The 20074-nt window shown below is 44.3% G+C and overlaps 1 protein-coding gene across 2 annotated transcripts in view; it reads right to left on the bottom strand.

Moving 5' to 3' along the window:
• PCSK6 (proprotein convertase subtilisin/kexin type 6) overlaps positions 1-20074 on the bottom strand; it is a 193040-nt gene that overhangs the window by 22250 nt on the left and 150716 nt on the right. The window contains exons 14-15 of one of the 2 annotated variants that reach the window (XM_039235060.1): positions 4252-4431; positions 4046-4084 (exon numbers count right to left, since the gene is read on the bottom strand). In XM_039235060.1, the coding sequence (XP_039090991.1) occupies positions 4046-4084; positions 4252-4431 (219 nt within the window). The remainder of the gene's footprint in view (positions 1-4045; positions 4085-4251; positions 4432-20074) is intronic. The other variant, XM_039235061.1, reaches the window with a different exon arrangement.

Genomic DNA, 20074 nt, shown 5'->3' with positions numbered 1-20074 from the left:
GCCAAGAGGCTGAGGGGTGAGAGGATGGGTGAAAGAAAAATGGTGGAAATTGGGAAAGTGCTGATAATCTCACCATCCACAAACAGAATGGTCTAGGATGTGCCAAGAGAGGGATAGCCTTGGGGGAAGGCCTGGTTCATGGTGTACGGGGACTTCACCTTCCTCCTCCCTGCTGGGGCCTCTCTGTGGTGGAGAGACTAGTTAATAACCCCAGGGGAGCCCCATGCCAAGCTGGGGTCCACCCAACAGTAACAGCAAAAGCCCATCAGGGCATCTGGCTAACCAGCCACGTCCAGCCCCCAGCGAAGAGCATGGTAAGGTATTGCCCAAGGCAAGAAGCTTAGATGAGCATCAGTAAGCACTCTCTAGTACAGCCGGCCGTCTACTTGAGTTGTCTCCAAAAGCCCAATGTCAAGATCCACCTCTCGATGAATTGGTCTTGGATTAAATCTACCTGGTTGGCTATCATCCCACTTACTCCATCACTCCTGAGATTGTGTGTGTGTGAGTGTGTGTGTGTGTGTTGTTGTTTTTGTTGTTTTCAGATACAGCCATAATTTCCTCTCTCCTCAATTAGCATGAAAATTCTTCAGAGTCCCACTGCCTTCCTGTGTCATTTCCCAAGGCTCCAGATACAAGGGGAGCGTGATTCATGCGCTGACAAGCTGCCAACTCTCACCTACGGGGTGTTAGAATGACACAGACTTATTTCAAATCTCTACCTTAAGTCTTTGGTGGAGAAAATCCAGGATTAAGAAAAAAAACCCCACAAACAGGGGTACCTGGGTAACTCAGTTGGTTAAGTATCTGCATAGCCTGCTTGGGATTCTCTCTTTCCCCCTCTCTCTGCACCTCCCCTGCTCACATGCTCTCACATGCTCTCTCTTTCTCTCTTTCAAAATAAATAAATTAACTTAAAAAAAAAAAACAACCCACAAACAAATGTTAGAAAGCAACTTGGGAGTTCTCAATGGCCTTTGTCATTAGACACTTAGACCCATTTCTGAAGGAACAAGAGGACTTCCTAAGTATCACAATCACGATTCTGCCATTCGTGCTGTCCAGGAAGAGGGTGCTGGCACGTCACCAGCATGCCAGCCGACATGAAGCAGAGTGCAGGGACAGATGTGGCTGACTGCACACGACAGGTGGGGAGGAGAGTAACAGACCCCCTTTCACCGCAAGTCCAGTCTCTTCCCTGATGGCTTATGACCCAGTCTCTGTCCTGTTGGGGGAGTGCTGATGTGCCCAAAGTCTGTGACCCCACACAGTCCTGCACTGGCCATGCCACGTGTCCTGTGAATTGTCCCCCATGCCCACTGAGCTGTCCTGGGATGCATCCGGTCAAAGGCTGCCTGGACTCTTGGCTTCCTTCAGCCTCGCGTGGCTGACCACACTGTCCTACACCGACCTCAGCTTCCCTTCTTCCTCATGATGTTCTCTCCTTCCCTGGAGGCCACTCTCTAGTAGCAGCCTGAGGGCCACCCCATGTCCTGCCATCATCATCACACTATCTGGAATCACCCAGAACAGCCTTGGAGCACCACCCTCCCCCAACCTGTTGACTCCATCTCCGAAGTGCGACCCAGCCCCACGCCTGCTCTCTGACCAAACATCCTAGGTGGGTCACTGGGGTGGCCTCACTCTCTGCCACACCTGGTGCTTGCTCCCCAGGGGCAAGCTCCTCAGGCTCCTCTGCTCCTCAGGCACCAGATGGATCAGTCCCAGCAGGTAGGCCATCACCCTCCACCCCGGCTTTCCCTGGCACCTCACCTGGCCCATGTGCCTACTGCCCCCCGCCCTGCAAGATGCTCCAACCTCTTGCTCTCCTAGCCCTGCTCTCTATGTTGGGTTTCCACACCTCATCATGACTTTGGGAACCCCAGACTCCACCACTACTTTGGACGCAGTGCTGTCCTGTGCCCCCGGCTGCTGGCCCCTGGGACCACCACACCATCAGACTCTTCCCCACCCCTCTTGATGCAGTAACTGCTCTCTGGCACACAGCACCCCGGAGGAGCACCACCAGGCTGTGCTTATCACCCCCATGCACCTCTGCCCATGGTCAGCTCTCCAAATTCTTGAGAACCTTCTCCCCAATGTAGCCACCACTGAAAATCCCCTCTTCAACCTGCCACACTTTTGTGCTAGAACTGCAGGAAGCTGAGAACAATCATGGGCCTACCTCAAAATCACCCTTCCCTCAACCCTCTCTCTTTACCTAAGTTTCTGTCCCGTGGTTTATCTGTGACTGAGCTTCCAGAGAAGGCATGGACCAGCAGCCCCACCCCACAAGCTCTTGAAAGTGGAATCTTTTCTATTTTTTATATATTTTAAAAGATTTTTTTAAGTTTATTTATTTTGAGAGAGGCAAAGACAGCATGAGCAGGGGAGAGGTAGAGAAAGAAGGAGAGAGAGAGAATCCCAAGCAGACTGCACTGTGAGCACAGAGCCCAACGAGGGTCTCAAACTTACGAAATTGTGGGATCATGATGTGAGCCAAAACCAAGAGTCAGACACTTAACTGCCTGAGCCACCAGGTGCCCTTTGGCTGTGGAATCTAACATGGCTGCTTCCTCCTGCTTCCCCTGGTACTTCCTCCTCCTCCTTCCCCTCGAACTCCCCTGCACTGCGTGTTCCTTTCCTGGCTATCTGGCTATCTGGCTATGCTCATTCAACCCAACCTTGCTGGGTGCCTTCTTCTCCTCTCTTCTCCCATCGTCCTCCGCATCACCCCATCCTTGCTCTTTCCCCATCTCTGGCTCTACCTGCTGTTACTAGCCTGCCCGTCCCACGTGCTCCAAGACTGTAGGGACCTTTCCCACAAGTCAGGAACATGTTCTGTTCCTGCAGAGACATCCTCTGTCCATCTAGGCCATGCTTGGGAAAGACTAAGGAACTGGGGCTACAGGAAGTCTTATAGTGAGATTCCAGGACAGTGTAAGGTTAGAGTCAGCAGCAGATTTTAAGAAAAAAAATCAGTCCTTTATTAATAATTACTGAATCTTGCCACCATTTATAAATCACAGGGGGAAACAGAACAGATTAATCCATACATAATTCAATGCTCCATTTTAAAGGAATAGGAGAAGAAATTTAAAGTGGAATCAACCATAATTTATGCTCCATATGTATTGGTGGAATTCTCCGTTTTGTTACTTTTCTTTTTTCAGAAGCTATTAGATAACTCAAAACATCAGTATCCTTAGATATCACCCATCATTTATCAAGCAGCTATAATATTTAGCTACGGAAAATATGCCCAACCAGAAACACTCAGTTTCTCACAAATCACTGTGGGATGGTTCAGAGGGAAAGGAACAGCTTTCCACCTAATGTGCTAATCATGACTGCACCCAGCCCAGTGGCCAGAAAAGGCTACAGCCCTCTCCAAGGGGCTGCCTCTGTGCAGGGGGCTGGAGGTCCAGAGCCAGGGGCACTCCCCAGCCCCCAGCAATGGTATAGCTGGAGAAGAAGGATTTGCATGAGGCATCTTTACTTTCTGTGAGATTTTTTTTTTTTTTTAAGTAGGCTCCACACCTAGCATGAAGCCCAGTTCAGGGCTTCAACTCATGACCTTGAGATCAAGACCTAAGCTGAGATCAAGAGTTGGATGCTTAACGGACTGAGCCACCATGGTGCCCCTCCTGTGAGATTCTTAAGTCATTTCTGGTGGCATCAGTTATCTACCGACATAAGGAGCTGAGACCCTCTTCTGGGTCTTCATCTCAGCCCTCAAGGCCAGTCAAGACCTGCATCGCGAGTTCCTTTCCTAGCTATATGGCTATGCTCATTCAACCCAATCTTCCTGGGTCCATTATGACCCTCATCCTTCCCATATTCTGGCCATAGGAACAGAAAGTGGATGGGTTGGAGAGGGTCAGGAGGCTGAGGCATGAGACGAAGGACTCTGAGGGTAAGCGGGTGCCCCAGGAGGGGGCTCATTAACCAGGAGGCTAATCCCAGTTCTGGTTGGGCATATAGAACCTTCTGTTTCCCAGCCTTGTAAGGTTGGAGAATACTTACTGGTTTGAAGCATACTTACTGGTCTGTAAGATATTAGGAGAGCCGTGGGTGGAAGGAGCTGTGTGGGTGTAAATTGCCATCATTATTATGACTTCTAGGAAGGGAGGAAGACCTACCATCACAATCCCCGCCTTTTGCCAGGAATAGCCCCATGTTTTAAGAGCCAACATTGGAAAACCAAAACTCGCCGAGGTTGGCCATCTCCCCCGGCTTCAGGTTCATTACCTGTGTAGTCTTCTTCGTCCTCAGGAACCTCAGCGTGGGGCGGTGACAGGGCAGCCTTGGGTGGCTCCAGCTCCGGGGTTGAGAGCTCCAGCATCCGAGAGCGAGACTGATGGGAAATGAAAGTGTTGTATGGGTGCTCCGCTGTGCCGTACAACACGAGGCTCCATTCTCTCAATTTCCCTGGAAGACACCAAGCCCAGAGTCACTGGACAGCCATGACACCTCCCTCAGAAAGCCCTTGAGGTGCCTGGCCCAAGACCACCATCACTCACAGAAGGGCCAGGCGCAGGGCTCCCCCTGAGGGGGGCTCTGCAACTACCACCTAGTCACCTGAGGACCAAGGACACGCTGCTGCCCAGGCCATGTTCTCTGTCCTCCATTCTTACCATGGCTCTGTCAATTGGCTTCCTTGCCCTCTTGGACTATCCAGGGGGTAGACCTGGGGCCTGGCCCTGAGTCTCGTCCCATTTGCTTCCAAATGTGAAAGCTGGATTCCATACACTGAGGAGTCCTGCTATTTGGATCCTTGACCCTGAATCACAGGAAGATTGGCCTTCGGCTCCTTCCCATGTAGCCCGCCAAGGTGGGTGGGGATGTGTGGTAGGGTGGAAATAGTAGTGCAAACCCAAATGTCCCCAGAGGCTGGGTGTAAGGAGGACGTCCACAAAAATGGCAGGATGGGGGCGCCTGGGTGGCTCCGTCAGTTGGGCTTCTAACTCTTGATGTCAGCTCGGGTCACGATCTCTCAGTTCGTAAGTTCAAGCCCCACTTCAGGTTCTGTGCTGGCAGTGTGGAGCCTGCTTGGGATTCTCTCTCTCTGGCCCTCCCTGCTTGGGCTCTCCCTCTCAAAATAAATAAATAAAATAAAATAAAAAAGCATGAATGGCACTGGGACTGGATTGTGCATGGGGAAGGGAGAAGCATGGGGAGGACAGACTAAGGGCAGTGTGCCCAGCCATGAATGAAGTGGGATGGGGACCTCGCCATCTACCTCCACATGGGAATGATGGCCCGTGCTGCTGGGTCTTCCCAGGGGTACAGAGAAGTGGAAACCTGGCCTGCACGTTGTAGGTAAAATCCTTGATGTTATAAAACACACTAGAAGCCAAGTTAGATATGCCTGGGGCTGGCCCAGCTGCACGTGCCGTGGGTCTGAGCTTCCCCTCTGAACTGTGTCCTCAGCCTTCAGAGCCCTGAGACCATGTGGAGGACGCCATTGCTGCTATTCTTGTGCAGATGAGGGGCCGAGGTCCAGTGTAGCCAGCAGGGGACATACTGCTCATGCTAATGGACTCACTGCCACTCCACCCCAGCACCCGTGCAGCCGTGAGTCACCTCAATGAACCCTCATGACTGGCCACAGAGACCTGAGCTGGGGACAGGGTCTTTGCCAGCTTTGTGTCTGTGTCAACTGGGAAAAATCTCTGGCTTCCTTTCCATTTTCTGTTATTGGGTTTCTTGGCAATCGGAATGCTTGAGGTGAGGGAAATTGTTGCTCTGATTCTTCCTCGGTGATTTGTGTTCTTATTGTCACTTCTGCGCACACCACTCCACTTCTTTGCTCTGAGTGGCAGGCCATCTGTCTTCAGATATCTGTCTGTACAGTACTTTTGCCATGTGGTCAGCTCTGTCAGTATACCTTTATCTTTTATTCCAGTTCCAGGAATCCCTTGGACTCCCTAAATTCTACAACAGTGGTTCTTGCTTGTCCACATGCTCCAGGAACCTGTGGGCTGAAACCCAACCTATAGCAGGCCATACTCATAACTTACTGTGCTGTTCCTTTTTTAAAAAATTTTTTCAATGTTTAATTATTTTTGAGAGAGAGAGAGTGCAAGCAGAGGAGGAGCACAGAGAGGGAAACACCAAATCAGAAGCAGGCTCCAGGCTCCTAGCTGTCAGCACAGAGCCCGACACGGGGCTCAGACCCACCAACTGTGAGATCATGACCTAAACCAACTTAACCAACTAAGGACCCAGGCACCCCTTATTGTTGCTGTTCTAAATGGTGTCTGATTTTGATTCAGTTATGCAACATGGCACAGAGCCACACTCTAGCCAACCAAAGTCCCAGGCCCCAAAAGCCCGTAGCCCTCAAGCATCCCAAATCAGGCCCTGCATCACCAGGACCTTTCCTGGCCTGGCCAGGGCTGGAGGATGTGAGTCCTCCAATCTGCAAAAATATTCCTGAACTATTTCCTAGTATGCATACTTCCAAAGGACCTGGTTCTTTCAGACACTGCATGACCATTTCCCTAACACCAAGAGAAGTACTTCACATGGGTGCAGGTGCAGAAGACACAATCTCTGATTATAAACTGTCATCCATTCTCAACTGCTGAAGACCAAATTAGAGCCAGATTTCAACATTCACAGGAACGTTAACTGCAGGGGGAGGAACTGATTAAGGGGGAGAACAAGGACCACACGACAGGGAACACAGCTCTGTAAGCCGTCATTTGAGTCAAGATCTGTTCCCACCCTGTATCATGTCTCTAAAAACACCCACCAAAGCCCTCACTACTAAAATTAGACTCATATTTTCAGATACAGCTTTGGTAGGACAAACAAAAGAGGCTGCTCTGAGCTCAGGATCAGCAAGCGCCTGGTGGAGGGAAGGGGAGCGGGAGAAATTCCAAGGAACCAAGGCGGTAGATCCTAAAAGTTGTCAGCACAATCTTTGTGTGTGTGTGTGTCTATATGAGACAATGGATATTAACCAACTTCTGTGGTAACTATGTCCAGTCTAGGTAAGTCAGGTCATTCTGCTATATACTGTAAACTTTTTTTTTTTTATGTTTATTTGTTGGGGGGGAAGGGCAATGAGAAAGATGGGGACAGACTTTCCGAAGTGGGCTCTGTGCTGACAGCAGAGAGCCTATGCAGGCCTCGAATTCATTAACCACAAGATCACCACCTGAGCCAAAGTCAGATGCTTAACCGACTGAGCCACCCACACGTCCCTGTATACCTTAAACTTCTACAGTGCTGACTGCCGGTCATATCTCAATAAAACTGATTGCCAGTCATATCTCAATAAAACAATAAAAAAAGAATTTTAAGAAACCAGTAGGAGGAGCTGCCTTGAGGTGGTGGGGGGGAGGCTGGGGTTCAGGAATAGGAAAGAGACTTCATTTTTACTGTATTCCTTTGGGGACTGTTTGATTTTGTTTTGTTTTGTTTTGTTTTGTTTTAAAGCCACAACATATGTTACCTTTCACATATATAATTTAAAAAATTTTTTTAATGTTTATTTATTTTTGAGAGAGAGGAGGGCAGAGTATGAGTGGGGGAGGGGCAGAGAGAGAGGGAGACACAGAATCTGAAGCAGGCTCCAGGCTCTGAGCTGTCAGCACGGAGCCTGACACACGGCTCAAACCCACAAACTGAGAGATCATGACCTGAGCCGTAGTCAGACGCTTAACCAACAGAGCCACCCAGGTGCTCCCAGAAGAATTTTATTCTTTACCAAGCAAATATGAGCATATATATTTTGTCCTGTCCCCTTTATCAACACACATACTAGCACCTTCTGCACCTTGCTTTTTCTGTTAATAAGGGACCTCAGTGAACTTCCCATCCCTGCAGCAGAGAAACACTGAGTCATTTAACAGTCCCCTATTGATGGGCATTTAGGTTGTTTCCAATTTGCAACTGCAAACAGTGCTATAACCTTGGTCACATGAGGAGGGGCCCAGGGAGGTAGAAAGAGGTCCTAGTGTGTGACCAGGTCCCCAGTGCCAGCTCCCTCCACGCTCACCATCCCCAGAGTCTGCCCTTGCCCCTGGGGAGATGAGACACATAAGTGTGGAAGAACCATGGAAAAGTAGAAAGAGAACATAGTCGGGGCTACCCCAGACCAGAGACTGGTTCCACAGACAGAACTGCTGTCCAGGGGCAGGAGGATTGAAAAAGGTTGGCCTGCTTTGGACAAAGCATTTGGCCAGAAGGCATTATTTACTATTCAGGACATTAGCATGCCTGTTCAAGTTTACCCGGACAAAAACACCAAGCAGTTCCATTAATTCCTTAATTTCCAGCAGGGAGTGGGGGGGGGGGGGGGAAAAAAAACAACCAAATCCAAATTCTTTGGTTTTTCTTTCCATCAGCATCCTAAAATTGTAAAGAACGAACAGCAAATCCACCTGCTTAGCCCCTTGGGGTGGGCACTGCCAGGACTCTGCCTCCAGATGTCACCAGCAAAGCCCAGGCAACGGTAATTGTGTCCCAGGCACACAATAATCCTGGCTAATGCCAATAAATGGCTTTATCATCATTCACTATCTTCAGTGCAGCATTTCCCCTTGATGAATTGAATTGGTAATGAACAAACAGGATTATTCCTATTATTCAAAGGAAGAGCCAGAATTAAGGAAGACTACAGTTGAATTTGCCAATAGGAAAGTACCAGCAGTAATAAAGCTTTTCTGTGCCTCGTATTTTGAATGGAGCATTAAAAATCCTTGAGAGGGGAATTTACAATTGGACACAAAGAGGGTAGAAGTGGAGGAAAGTTTTTGTTAGGCTAAGAACTCTGAGCTAATACTTTTGAATTCTTGGGTTTTCTTTGGCCGTAAGAAGTTATTAACAATAAAGAATTTATTAATCCTCCCCCACCCTTATATTGAAAACATGCAGGAGAAATTCTTTAGTCAAAACATAGTAAAGAAAGAGAGGCCTAAAAAAAAAAACAAATCAAGGAATACATTTAAGTCTCACCCCCCAGTGGAAGTTTTTTCCACGTGAGGGCCAGTGAACCTGACCTACAAAGTTTATGAAGTTTAATGAAGAGGTTTTGGTAAAAGGAATATAAAAGCTCACCCTCATATGTTTATAAAAATATACAAAAACACTTTAAAGGGAGGATTTTATGGTATGTGGATTATATTTCACTATATTTCAATAAAGCTATTATATGAAATATTGTATACACACACACGTGTGTGTATTATAGACAGAGAGAAACTCCAACATTTACTCAATAAATTTAACACATAATTAAAAATGCACTTTAGGTCCACATTATGGCAACTAAGAGGGAGGAGAATAAAGGGAACTTAGGAAATGACGTGGAAAGTACAAGGAAGAGTGTCCACACATGTGGGCCACCACATGTGCACACATGTGCACACACACACACACACACCTGTGCATGTTTCCTTCAGAGCCCGGTGCAAAACAGGGAAGATGAAGAGAATCTTCCCTATGACTATAATCATAAAAACCATTAAAGATGGTATTTTCAGTACCCGGAAAAGGATCAAAGAATCCTAAGCACCAGTATTCATTTAGGTGAAGGGTAGAACAAGTACGCGTTTGGTAAAGAACAATCGTGGTCCAATGCACAAAATAGCATTTTCCTTAGTGGCACCTTAAGGTTAGATAGGAAATGCTCAAATCCCATCTTTCTCTTCTCATCCCTGAGGACACTTGTGAGATAACAGAATTTATATATTGGTCTCTGCCCTAGTTCCTGGCACAGAGCTTCTGAGACCCTTGTTTGTTATTTCCTAAGTGATAAGGACAATAGGAACATCTCTTGTAACATTTGTCTTTGACCCTGTCCCTGACTCAGAACTCCTAAAACCCTTGCAAATTCCTAAGTGATAAGAGCACTGAAATATCCTGTGTTCTCTGGAGGTGACTCTGGGTGGGCTCCTGGATGAGGGTTGGGCACCAAAAAGACTAAGCTAAGATTAGAAGCTTGGAATCTTCACTCCTGCTCCCCACTTCTCTAGGGAGGGGCTAAAAATAAAGCTAGTGACTATAGGAGGAACCCTCCTTAATATCCCAACAGTATATGGTTTGGTGAACTTCTAGGTGGGCAAACACTTAACACACCAGGAGAATGACACACCCCAATTCTGCAGGGATGGAAACTCCTGCTCCCAGGACTCTCCCAGACCTCACTCTGTGTATCTCTTCATCTGGCTATTCATCTGTAACCTTTACCATTTCCTTTAGTAAATGGATAAGTATAAGAGTTTCCCTGCATTTTGGGAGTCGTTCTCCCAAATTAATTGCATCCCAAAAGGAGGTCTTTAGAGCAGCAATCTATGGCTGGTAGGTCAAAAGCACAGATGATACCCTGGACTTGTTACTGGCATCTGAAGTGTATGTGAGTGTGTATGGGTGGGGGGGTAGGGGGCAGTCTTGTGGGACTGAGCACTTAAGCTGTGGGATCTGACGCTATCTCTAGGTAGATAGTGTCAGAACTGAGCTAAATTGTAGGACATCCAACTGGTGTGACTGAGAATTGCTTGTTGTGGGGGGAAAACCACACATTTGGTGACCAGCAGTGTCAGAGGTAGAATGTTCTATGTGAATAGTAAAGACAACACAGAAGAAAAACAGTTAGTTCTCCCTATGCAGGGGAACTAAATTTTTCTATTTTATAATACCAGTTAAAGTCAGTTGAGTCAGCCTGCTTGGAATTCTCTCTCTCCCTCTCTCTTTGCTGCTCCTTGGCTAGCACTCTCTCTCTCAAAAATTAGATAAACATTTAAAAAAAAGCACCAATTACAGTTTTCCTAAAGTTTCTGCCTTGCCCCTTCCCCTCCAAGTTTCTTCTCTGTTGGAGATGGTTTCTGTTTTAACGTTAGATAATTTCCTCAAATGTCTGGTGGTCCTTGTGGGTCCTTATATATTCAGCAGTGAGGCACTAAAAAGCTGATTGACAGTTCTGTGTGCTGGACTACAGAAACATATTTTTTGTTTTTTATTCACTTTTTTTATGGCCAAACTTGCTAGCTTGCACAATATGAGAAAGGAAATATCATCACAGTGTATGAGGTGGCTCAGATATACCCAACATTTACATAGTAAATGTGAACACTTCCCCTCAGAAACAACGGAGATCAGAGCAAAGCATAATATCTTTACACTGCTGAAATTAAGAACATATTGCCAACCCAGAATTCCGTATTCAATCAAAATACTATTTAAAACTAGGTAGATACATGGAAACATTATGATGATTTCCTCAAAGCACAAAGTCAATGTGTCAACAAAGGTGCAAGCACACACATTTAAAAAATAAAATAAAATTTGCTTAAATAAGCACATTTTTTGAAATAAACCCAAGTTGAGCAAACTCATGGCCAGCAGGCCAACATGATAAGAAACGATAAAGGAAATTCTTCAGGCAGAAGGAAAATGATTCCAGATAAAAAACTATCTATAGGAAAGAATAAAAAACACCAGAAATGGTAAATATGTAATAAAACAAAGAGTAGCTTTTTTATTTTCTTTTTTTATTAAGAAAAAATTTTTTTAATGTTTGCTTCTGAGAAAGAGAGAGAGAATGAGTGGGGGAGATGCAGAGAGAGAAGACACAGAATCTGAAGCAGGCTCCAGGCTCTGAGCTGTCAGCACAGAGCCCGATGCAGGGTCGATCGAATTCATGGGGTTCGAGACCATGACCTGAACCAAAATTGGACACTTAACCTACTGAGTCAACCAGGTGACCCCTTCTCTTACTTTCTTAAAAAGACAAAGACTGCTTTTGAGTTGTTGATATAGAAATGGAGTTGGTAATATAGAGAGAAGTAAAATATATGACACAATTATAGCACAAAGTGGGGAGTGTCAGAATAGAATGACACTGTCGTTAGGCTCTTACATTTGCGAAGTGTGAAGCCCATGAGATATTAATTCTAAGTAAACTGTAATATATTAAGGATACATATCATAATCCTTAGTGTGAACACACAAATATAGCTAAAAAGCCAAAAATGAAATAAATAAAATATTCAAAATTATTTAATACTCTCCCTCCCAAAAAAGGCATAAGAAGAGAAACCTTTTTAATATTATTGGATTTAGTTTGTTAACATTGAATTTGAAATTTTCATATTTCTGCTCTGAAGTGAGACTGGTTGAAATTCTACATTCTCATACTGTGCTGTTGGGATTTGGCACCAAGGATATACAGGTTTCATTAAACTACTGGAGACTATTTCCCTTTTTTCTACTGTCTGAAAGAGTTTATGGAATATTGATATTATTTCTTCCACTTGAATGTTTAGTGTAATTTGCCAGTTCATCTATCTGGTGAATTGTTATCCTTCAGCTTTATTTTTTTTTAATTAAAAAAAGTTTTTTAATGTTTGTTTATTTCTGAGAGAGAGACAGACAAAGCGTGAGCAGGGGAGGAGCAGAGAGAGAGGGAGACACAGAGTCTGGAGCAGGCTCTAGGCTCTGAGCTGTCAGCACAGAGCCCGATGCTGGGCCCGAACCCACAAACTGTGAGCATGAGATCATGACCTGAGCCAAAATCGGACACTTAACCAACTGAGCCACCCAGACACCCTCTTGAGTTTTCTTTTAAATTGTATAATCAATTTAGCAGGATAATTTCAATCTTTATTTTTTTCTTGTGTCAATTTTACTAAGTTGTATTTTTTTTTTCTTGGAATTTGCTCATCTCACTTAAAATTTCTTGTCTTTCTTTTTTTCTTTTTGTCACAAGTTTATAATACCTTCTTACAATGATTTTAATGTATCCAGGATGTAGAATAGTGTTCTTCATTTTCATCCCTGAAATGATATATTCTCAGTTTTTTCCTTGATTGATCCCCCTACAGGTTTATCAATTTTATTCGTCTCTTCAAACAACTAATTTATGGTTTTCTTGATTCTTTCTTCCATATCTTTGCTTTCTATTTCATTAATTTCCACTATTAAAAAAAATATTTCTTTCCACTTTCTTTGCAATGATGTTGCTGGTCTTTTGCTACCATCTTAAGCTAGATGCTTAGCACATTAATTTTTAGCCTTTTGTTTTTCCTAATACATAAATTTCTCTCTCTCCACTCCTCTACTGGCATTCAACTTGTTTGGATATGTACTATTTTTATTATCATGTAGTTCTATATATTTTCTAATTTAAATTATAATCTATTTCCTTTGAGACATGGGTTATTCAGAAGCATTTTCCAATTTTCAAATGTATATGGGCTTTTTCTAGTCATCTTTTTCTTTTGATTTTTAACTTAAATGTAATGTCAGAGAACAGGGTTTATATACTACCAATCCTTAGAAATATGCTGAAGCTTGCCAAACAGCCCACTAAGTGGCCGGTTTTCATAAATATCCTATTTATGCTTGAAAAGACATTTATTCTTCGGTTGGTGGATACAGCGTTCCAACAGACCCATTAGACATAACTTGTCAGTTGGGATGTTTGAATCCTGTATTCTTGAATCCTGTTTTATCTATTAAATATATTTGAGCATGTTAAATCTCCTACCTAGTGTGTGACTTCGCCTTTTTCTCTTTGTAGTTTTGATAGTTTTTTGCTTTCTATGTTTTGAGGCCATGTTAGTACTGAACCAAACCTTTTATCAATGTGTAGTAATCCTCTTTAGAGCTAATGATGCTTTCTGTCACATTTCTGTTTGTTTGGTGTTAATATAACTATACCAGCTTTCTTTGGGTTGGTATTTGCTTGGCATGTCTTTTTCCATCTGCTTTGTTTTTTTAACTTTTCTGGTTGTTTATTTGTTGTTTTTCTGTCTTAGAGACCATTCTTCATAGTTCTTTGGGTCAGTCCCAGCAGGAAGCAGACAGCATAATTAAACAGGGATAATCCAAGGGGGCTTTAATAAAGAGATGGTTTACAAAGGTGTGAGCAGAGCAAAATAAAGCTACAACTTTGGGTAGTGGAGTTCCCAACAGTGGGGCCAGTAACAGAAGGGGTATTAAGCCCTTAGGTTACTTTATTCTTGCCCGTGACCTAGGGGACGCTGGCTGCTGAGGGCAGCTGGAGGAAAAAATGAAACTCATAAATAAAGTTTCTTTGTCCTTCCATTTTACTCTGGAGTTTCACCTTGGCTGAACTTAACCATAAGCCATAGGCAAAGAGTCTGTGATTACGCCAGCCTCTGAAGGCAGAGTGGCATGAAGAAGAGACAATGAATGGGGCTGGTGGCCATGAGAAACACACTTGGCACAACAGCAAATATGTTTTTTAAAATGTAACATGACAATTTTTGTCTTCTAAAGTGAAGCAATTAGTCTATTTACCTTTATTGAAACTATTGAGAGTTGGATTTACTTTGAACCACTCATTTTATATGTTCTCCCATTGATTTCTTTCTTCTTTTTTTTTTCCTTTTGTGCCCTGAGGTCCCAGCTTTATGCACTTGCTATAAAACTCGCTAGGTGGGCTCCCCAGATTCAGCAAATACCCTACAGCACAAGCCACAATCATTACTCCATTGACCTGACTGTCAACATGTCAATCAGCATTTAAAAGACTTCTGTGAGCAAGCAAGACACTTGGCTGGACTAGGATTCTATAGCATCTTTTAACATTTCAATTCTGTCTCTGATTTGGTAATTTGTTAGCAATCTAGAAAAAAGATTTACCTTATACTAAAAAACAAATAAGCAAACAAACAAATAAATAAAAACACCATTGTGGAGAAAACCAAATCATAAACAAACTGGGAATGAAAAAGAAATTATCAAAAGTCTGAAAGAAAATTTTAAGATTATCTTCAAAAAATTAAAGATCAAAAAGCACATGAGAAAATATATTTATAGGAATTATGACACATGGTGAGCTATTACATCTGTATTTTACCTGGAATACTTTCTCAGCAGTGAGGGGGAGCCTGGATGGCTCAGTCGTTTGAGCGTCCGACTTCGGCTGAGGTCATGATCTCATGGTTCTGTGTTGGAGCCTACATGGGGGCTCTCTGCTGTCAGTACAGAGCCCACTTCAGAGCCTTTGTCCCCCTTTCTCTCTGCCCCTCCCCCACTTGTACTCTTTCTCAAAAACAAATAAATTTTTAAAAAAACAGTAACACCATCAGTGAGACCTCTTGAGACAAAAACAGAAATGGTAATTTTCCAACCCCCCCCCACACACTTTGCATACAAACATTTGGAAAAGTGTTCATCCTCAGTAGTAATTATCACAATGCAGATTAAGGAGAGATACCATTTATTTCCTCTAGAGCTGGTCAGTTGAGTGCCTGGTGAGATTATAAATTAGTTCAACTATTGTGAAAAGCAATTCTGTAAAATGCGTCAAAAGTAGATCTGCTTTCCATCTCTTATTTGTCCCAGTGTTTTACTTTTGGTGAATGAGCCTCAGGAAATAATTTTAAATTTAGGAGAAAGCCTTTTGCACTAAGCTGTCTATTTATAATAGCAAAAAAAGAAAGAAAAAATAAAGGAAAATAACCAGCATGTCCAACAATAGATGCATGGCTTAAATAAATTATGGTGTTTCTACTTGGTAAAGTTTTATTAAAAAAATAAAATGCTGCTTACAAAGGATATATAATGACATTAAAAGATACTTGATATGCAAGTAATCAAAAGAAACACTAAGTTATGAACGCAGCATGGTTAGAACTCTATAAAATGTAGGAAACAAAACACCAAATAGAAATATAGATGTCTTTTTGAACATGACATGTTTCTAGAAAATAAAAGTAGTAAAGTCAAATGTTCAAAAATTAAATGCACTTATATATTTAACCATGGCTGTGGCTGCCCAGTGTTGGCAGCACGAACCTCCAGATACATCTTTGTACCTAAAGGCTGATGGTGGAAGAATGTGAGAGAGGAGTTTCAGGGGAGCTCTTTCTCTTCCCCATGCCATTTGATTTTTCATTTTCAACCACATTTAGCATATTATGTGCAAAAATGAAATAGTAAAGAAAAATCTCATCTTTTTGTTACGTTCACCATCAGGAGATATGAAACCGACTGGACAATGCCATGACTCATAACCATACACAACGGCAGTTGGACTGTCCCCTCACCTACCTAAAGTAGGAATGTTTGTGTTTTTCTTGAGCCAGGAGACCTGGGGATGGTACCACTCCCTTGGGTGAGAAGGGAGGCAAGAAGACCAACTGAAACACTGAGTCATAGCAAAGCAAATGGGGTTAGAAGTGGGACTTTTGGATAGCTTGTGTGTATAGTGACTGTTCAGAAACTTTACTGAAATCTTCAGTTGTTGTTGTTTTTTAAGTTTATTTATTTATTTTGAGAGAGAGAGCTCAAGCAGTGGAGGGGCAGACAGAGGGAGAGAGAAAGAATTCCAAGCAGGCTCTGTACTGTCAGTGTGGAGCCTGATGTGGGGCTCAAACTGCAAGATCATTACCAGCAAGCTGGTGGCTAGCAATCAGGACACTTAACTGACGGAGCCACCCAGGATGCCAACCCTGTCCTCTCCCTTTTTTTAAGTAGGCTTCGTGACTAGCATGGACCCTCAGATCAAGACCTGAGCTGAGATCAAGTGAGACACTTAACTGACTGAGCCACCCAGAAGCCCCTCTTCAGTTCTGTTTCAAGAGAAGCAGGAATCTGGGGCGCCCGGGTGGCTTAGTCGGTTAACCGTCTGACTTTCGCTTAGGTAATGATCTTGGGGTTTGTGGGTTCGAGCCCCGCGTCAGGCTCTGTGCTGACAGCTAGCTCAGAGCCTGGAGCCTGTTTCAGAGTCTGTGTCTCCCTCTCTCTCTGACCCTCCCCTGCTCACACTGTCTCTCTCTCTCCTAGAAATAAATAAAAATATTAAAAAAAAAGAGAGAAGCAGGAATGATACTCTAGAATTGCACTTTCCAGAAATGAGAGTTCAGTGACAAACTTGAAAGACAATATAGAAGGCACGTGTTTTGAAATCTGACTTTCTTTCTAGCCGTCAGGACAAGATAGATTGAGCCCTGGATCACAGATTGCAAAATTTCAACTCATCTTGGAAGCGGAGATGAGCCCAAAACAGATGTCAATTAAACAGAAGTCAGTAAAAGAACAATAAAACAAGAACAGCGCTCCTCGTAGGAAGAAATGCCTGAAAGAGCTAAATGAAAGGAAATCAGAAAACCATGGAACTTTAGATGGTGAAAAAAGTAAAAATATAGTCACATAGGAGAGACTAATTTCCTCCACTTTTAACCGATTATTAAATGTTTTACTGAGTGTGCAGAGCCAAAAACAGAACCGATTAAAATTCTACGAGCTCTTGATTTAAACAAGGTTCATGGGGGGCGCCTGGGTGGCTCAGTCGGTTAAGCGTCTGACTTTGGCTCAGGTCATGATCTCACTGTTCGTGGGTTCGAGCCCTGCATCGGGCTCTGTGATGACAGCTCAGAGTCTGGAGACTGTTTCAGATTCTGTGTCTTCCTCTCTCTCTGACCCTCCCTTGCTCACACCGTCTCTCTCTCTCTCTCTCTCTCTCTCTCTCTCTCTCAGAAATACATTAAAAACATTTAATAAAATAAACAAGGTTCATGGATGCACGCACATTCAGTCATCCAACAACCATTCATGGACTGTGCTCAAAGTGCTCAGCACTTGGGGCGGGAGAGATGAAAGCCTTCACACCGCATGTCCACGTCCCAAGGCAAGCTTTGTCTGTCTGCCCACAGCAGAGTCACACTGGACCAGTTCTACATATGATGCTTTTGGTCATCTCTGCCTCTCCAATATTGCATCCAGATTATTGAAACTCACATTCGATGGGCCACTTGAACATGTGTTTTAGACCAGGTTCCCTAGAAAATGGGAGTCGGGGGCTAAGCCTGGGGGCTGAGGCTTTATTAGGAGGTAGGACCCCAGGGAAACAAGATGGGGGTGAGGGGGAAGGTAGGGAAGGGGGTTGGGACAAACCCCCAGCAGGCTGCAGCTTAACAACAAAACAGCAGAGACATCCTTCAAAGACTTTCAGGAAGGGTGGGAGCTAATCTCCCCTCTCTTTTGGGCAACCCCCTCCTCCCTGTGTACTTTCTGGTATGTCACCTGCCCCCTCCAGGCAGCTCCATCCTGGGGAGCCCAGATGTCACATCCCTTCTGGAAGTGGAGAGAAAAGCCACAGCCCCCCCAGGTCCTGCTGGGAAAAGCCTGACTCCCGGAGCCACTGCAGCTCCGCCCTGTGTGAGAACAACTGTGTCCCAGCCCAGCCTTCACCAGAGAGGCTGAGCCAATCTGGAGAGGCACAGACAGGTCCAGGGTGACACTGATGGAGTGAAATGTAATCATTACGTGTGCTTGGAGGCAGAAGGCATGAACTAGCATGAGTAATATTTGAAAAGAACCTTTTACCCTGGGCTTTTTTTGGTCTTCCTTCCAAGTGCGTGCAGCACCTTTATAAGATACTATATAATAGGATAAGGCAGAGTTGCAGAACTGGGGACATTTGACACATAGGATAGGATCCAACACGGCTTAACATCAAGAAATACTTGTTGGTGCTTTTAATATTTCAGGTGCTATGGTCAAAGACCAATCGAATCCCTTAAAAATCCCATGAAGCATTTTTTTTTCATATAAAATCTTCCTACATTTGAATCTCATCCAGGCCTGTGCAGTAAATACTGTGATTCCCATCACACACCTGCAGAGATGGAGGCTGAGAGAGATTCTGTGACCAGACCAGCAAGTGGCTCAGTTGAACTCAGGTCACACCTGCCAGACACTCTCCCCTGGGCTCACCCAAAACAGGTCCCAACACCCACTTCTTGTGCCCAGACCCCAAGTTCATGTGGCAGCCTTGTTTCTCCCTCCCACCACCACCTTGTCAACCTGACTATGGCTCAGGTTTGATCTTTATGGCTTGTCTGTGCCCCTGACAGCTAACTCTGCAGGTTGTGACAAACGCGCTCAAATTCATTCTTCCTGAACTTCTTTGATCTCACCCCCGCTTCAACTTTCACGTCTGTGCTAAGGAGAGAACCAAAGATGGGCTTCTGCAGAAGTGAGCAGGTGGAGTCAGGTGCCTGGGCTGAGCTCCAAAGAAAGCCAAGATGTGTGAGAACTTCTAAAATGGCTCTGACCCCGGAGAATGTACCGGGCACGGACACAAAGGCCACTGAAAAGCCAGTCGGTTTGTGGTGTAGTTAACTCCTCACAGCAGTTTCAAAAGCAAGCTGTTGGTTAGCAAGGTTTGGTTTCTTTTGTTTGGGAAGAAAACATTGCTTAAGAAGAAGAAAGAATAGAAATGTACCTGCTGAGTTTAAGACTTGAAAGGGTTTCTCCATTCAGTCCGTTGACTGGCCGGTTATCCAGCTTGGTCCCCAGCACAGCAACCCTGGATTCTGTTGTTTCCAAATTCCTGGGTTCTCTATAAGCAGAGCCTCTTTAATTTTTCTCAAAGGCACTAGGGCAGGTCTCTGCCAGTTACCTCTGGGCTGGAACTTTCCCGAAGGGCAAATGGATCAGTTCCTAAAGGCTGTGGTTAGAACTACTGCAGGTGAGTGAGAAGGATGGGGTGGGGGGGGCAGGAGACAGGGACCTGATTTTCCATGACAACCCACTATCTGCCAGGTTGTGTTAGAAAATTTCACTCCCATCAGGTGCTCACAACATGCTTATGAGAGAATATTATTGCCTACAAGGTCTCCCAGCCAGTGTCTGTAGCTGGTAGAGCCAGTATCAGGACCCAGACCTTACTACTACATTCATGTTCTTTTCACCAAATCACACTGTGGTCACGGGCGCAGAATACCATGGTCTCAATCTCCGGGACTTCTGATTGTTGGCTTGCTCTCATGATAGTTACCCTCCCATGTTTTAATTTTTATTTTGTTTGGTTTAATGAAGATGGAATATCTTCTGTTTGCTGGTTATTTATATCTTTTCTTTATGAATTGTCTTTTTAGGCTCTGATGATTTCTCTGCTAGGGTGCTTTGCATATTTTTTAGTGATTTGTAAACACTCTTTATAAATTGAGGCTATGATAGTGTAAAGCCCTGTTTGCCATCATCTAACTATGGGGGTTGAGATGTTAGAGATAAAGAAGGTGTCTGCCTGAGTACTGGAATTTTTTTAAATACAGGATATTGGTTTTTTTTAACTCTCTCTTGG

This window comes from Hyaena hyaena, unplaced genomic scaffold (assembly GCF_003009895.1).
Source record: "Hyaena hyaena isolate Hyena2069 unplaced genomic scaffold, ASM300989v1 scaffold_95, whole genome shotgun sequence".
Lineage (NCBI taxonomy): Eukaryota > Metazoa > Chordata > Mammalia > Carnivora > Hyaenidae > Hyaena > Hyaena hyaena.
The sequence above is the reverse complement of the archived record's forward strand: the minus strand, read 5'-3'. Positions and strand labels throughout refer to the sequence as shown.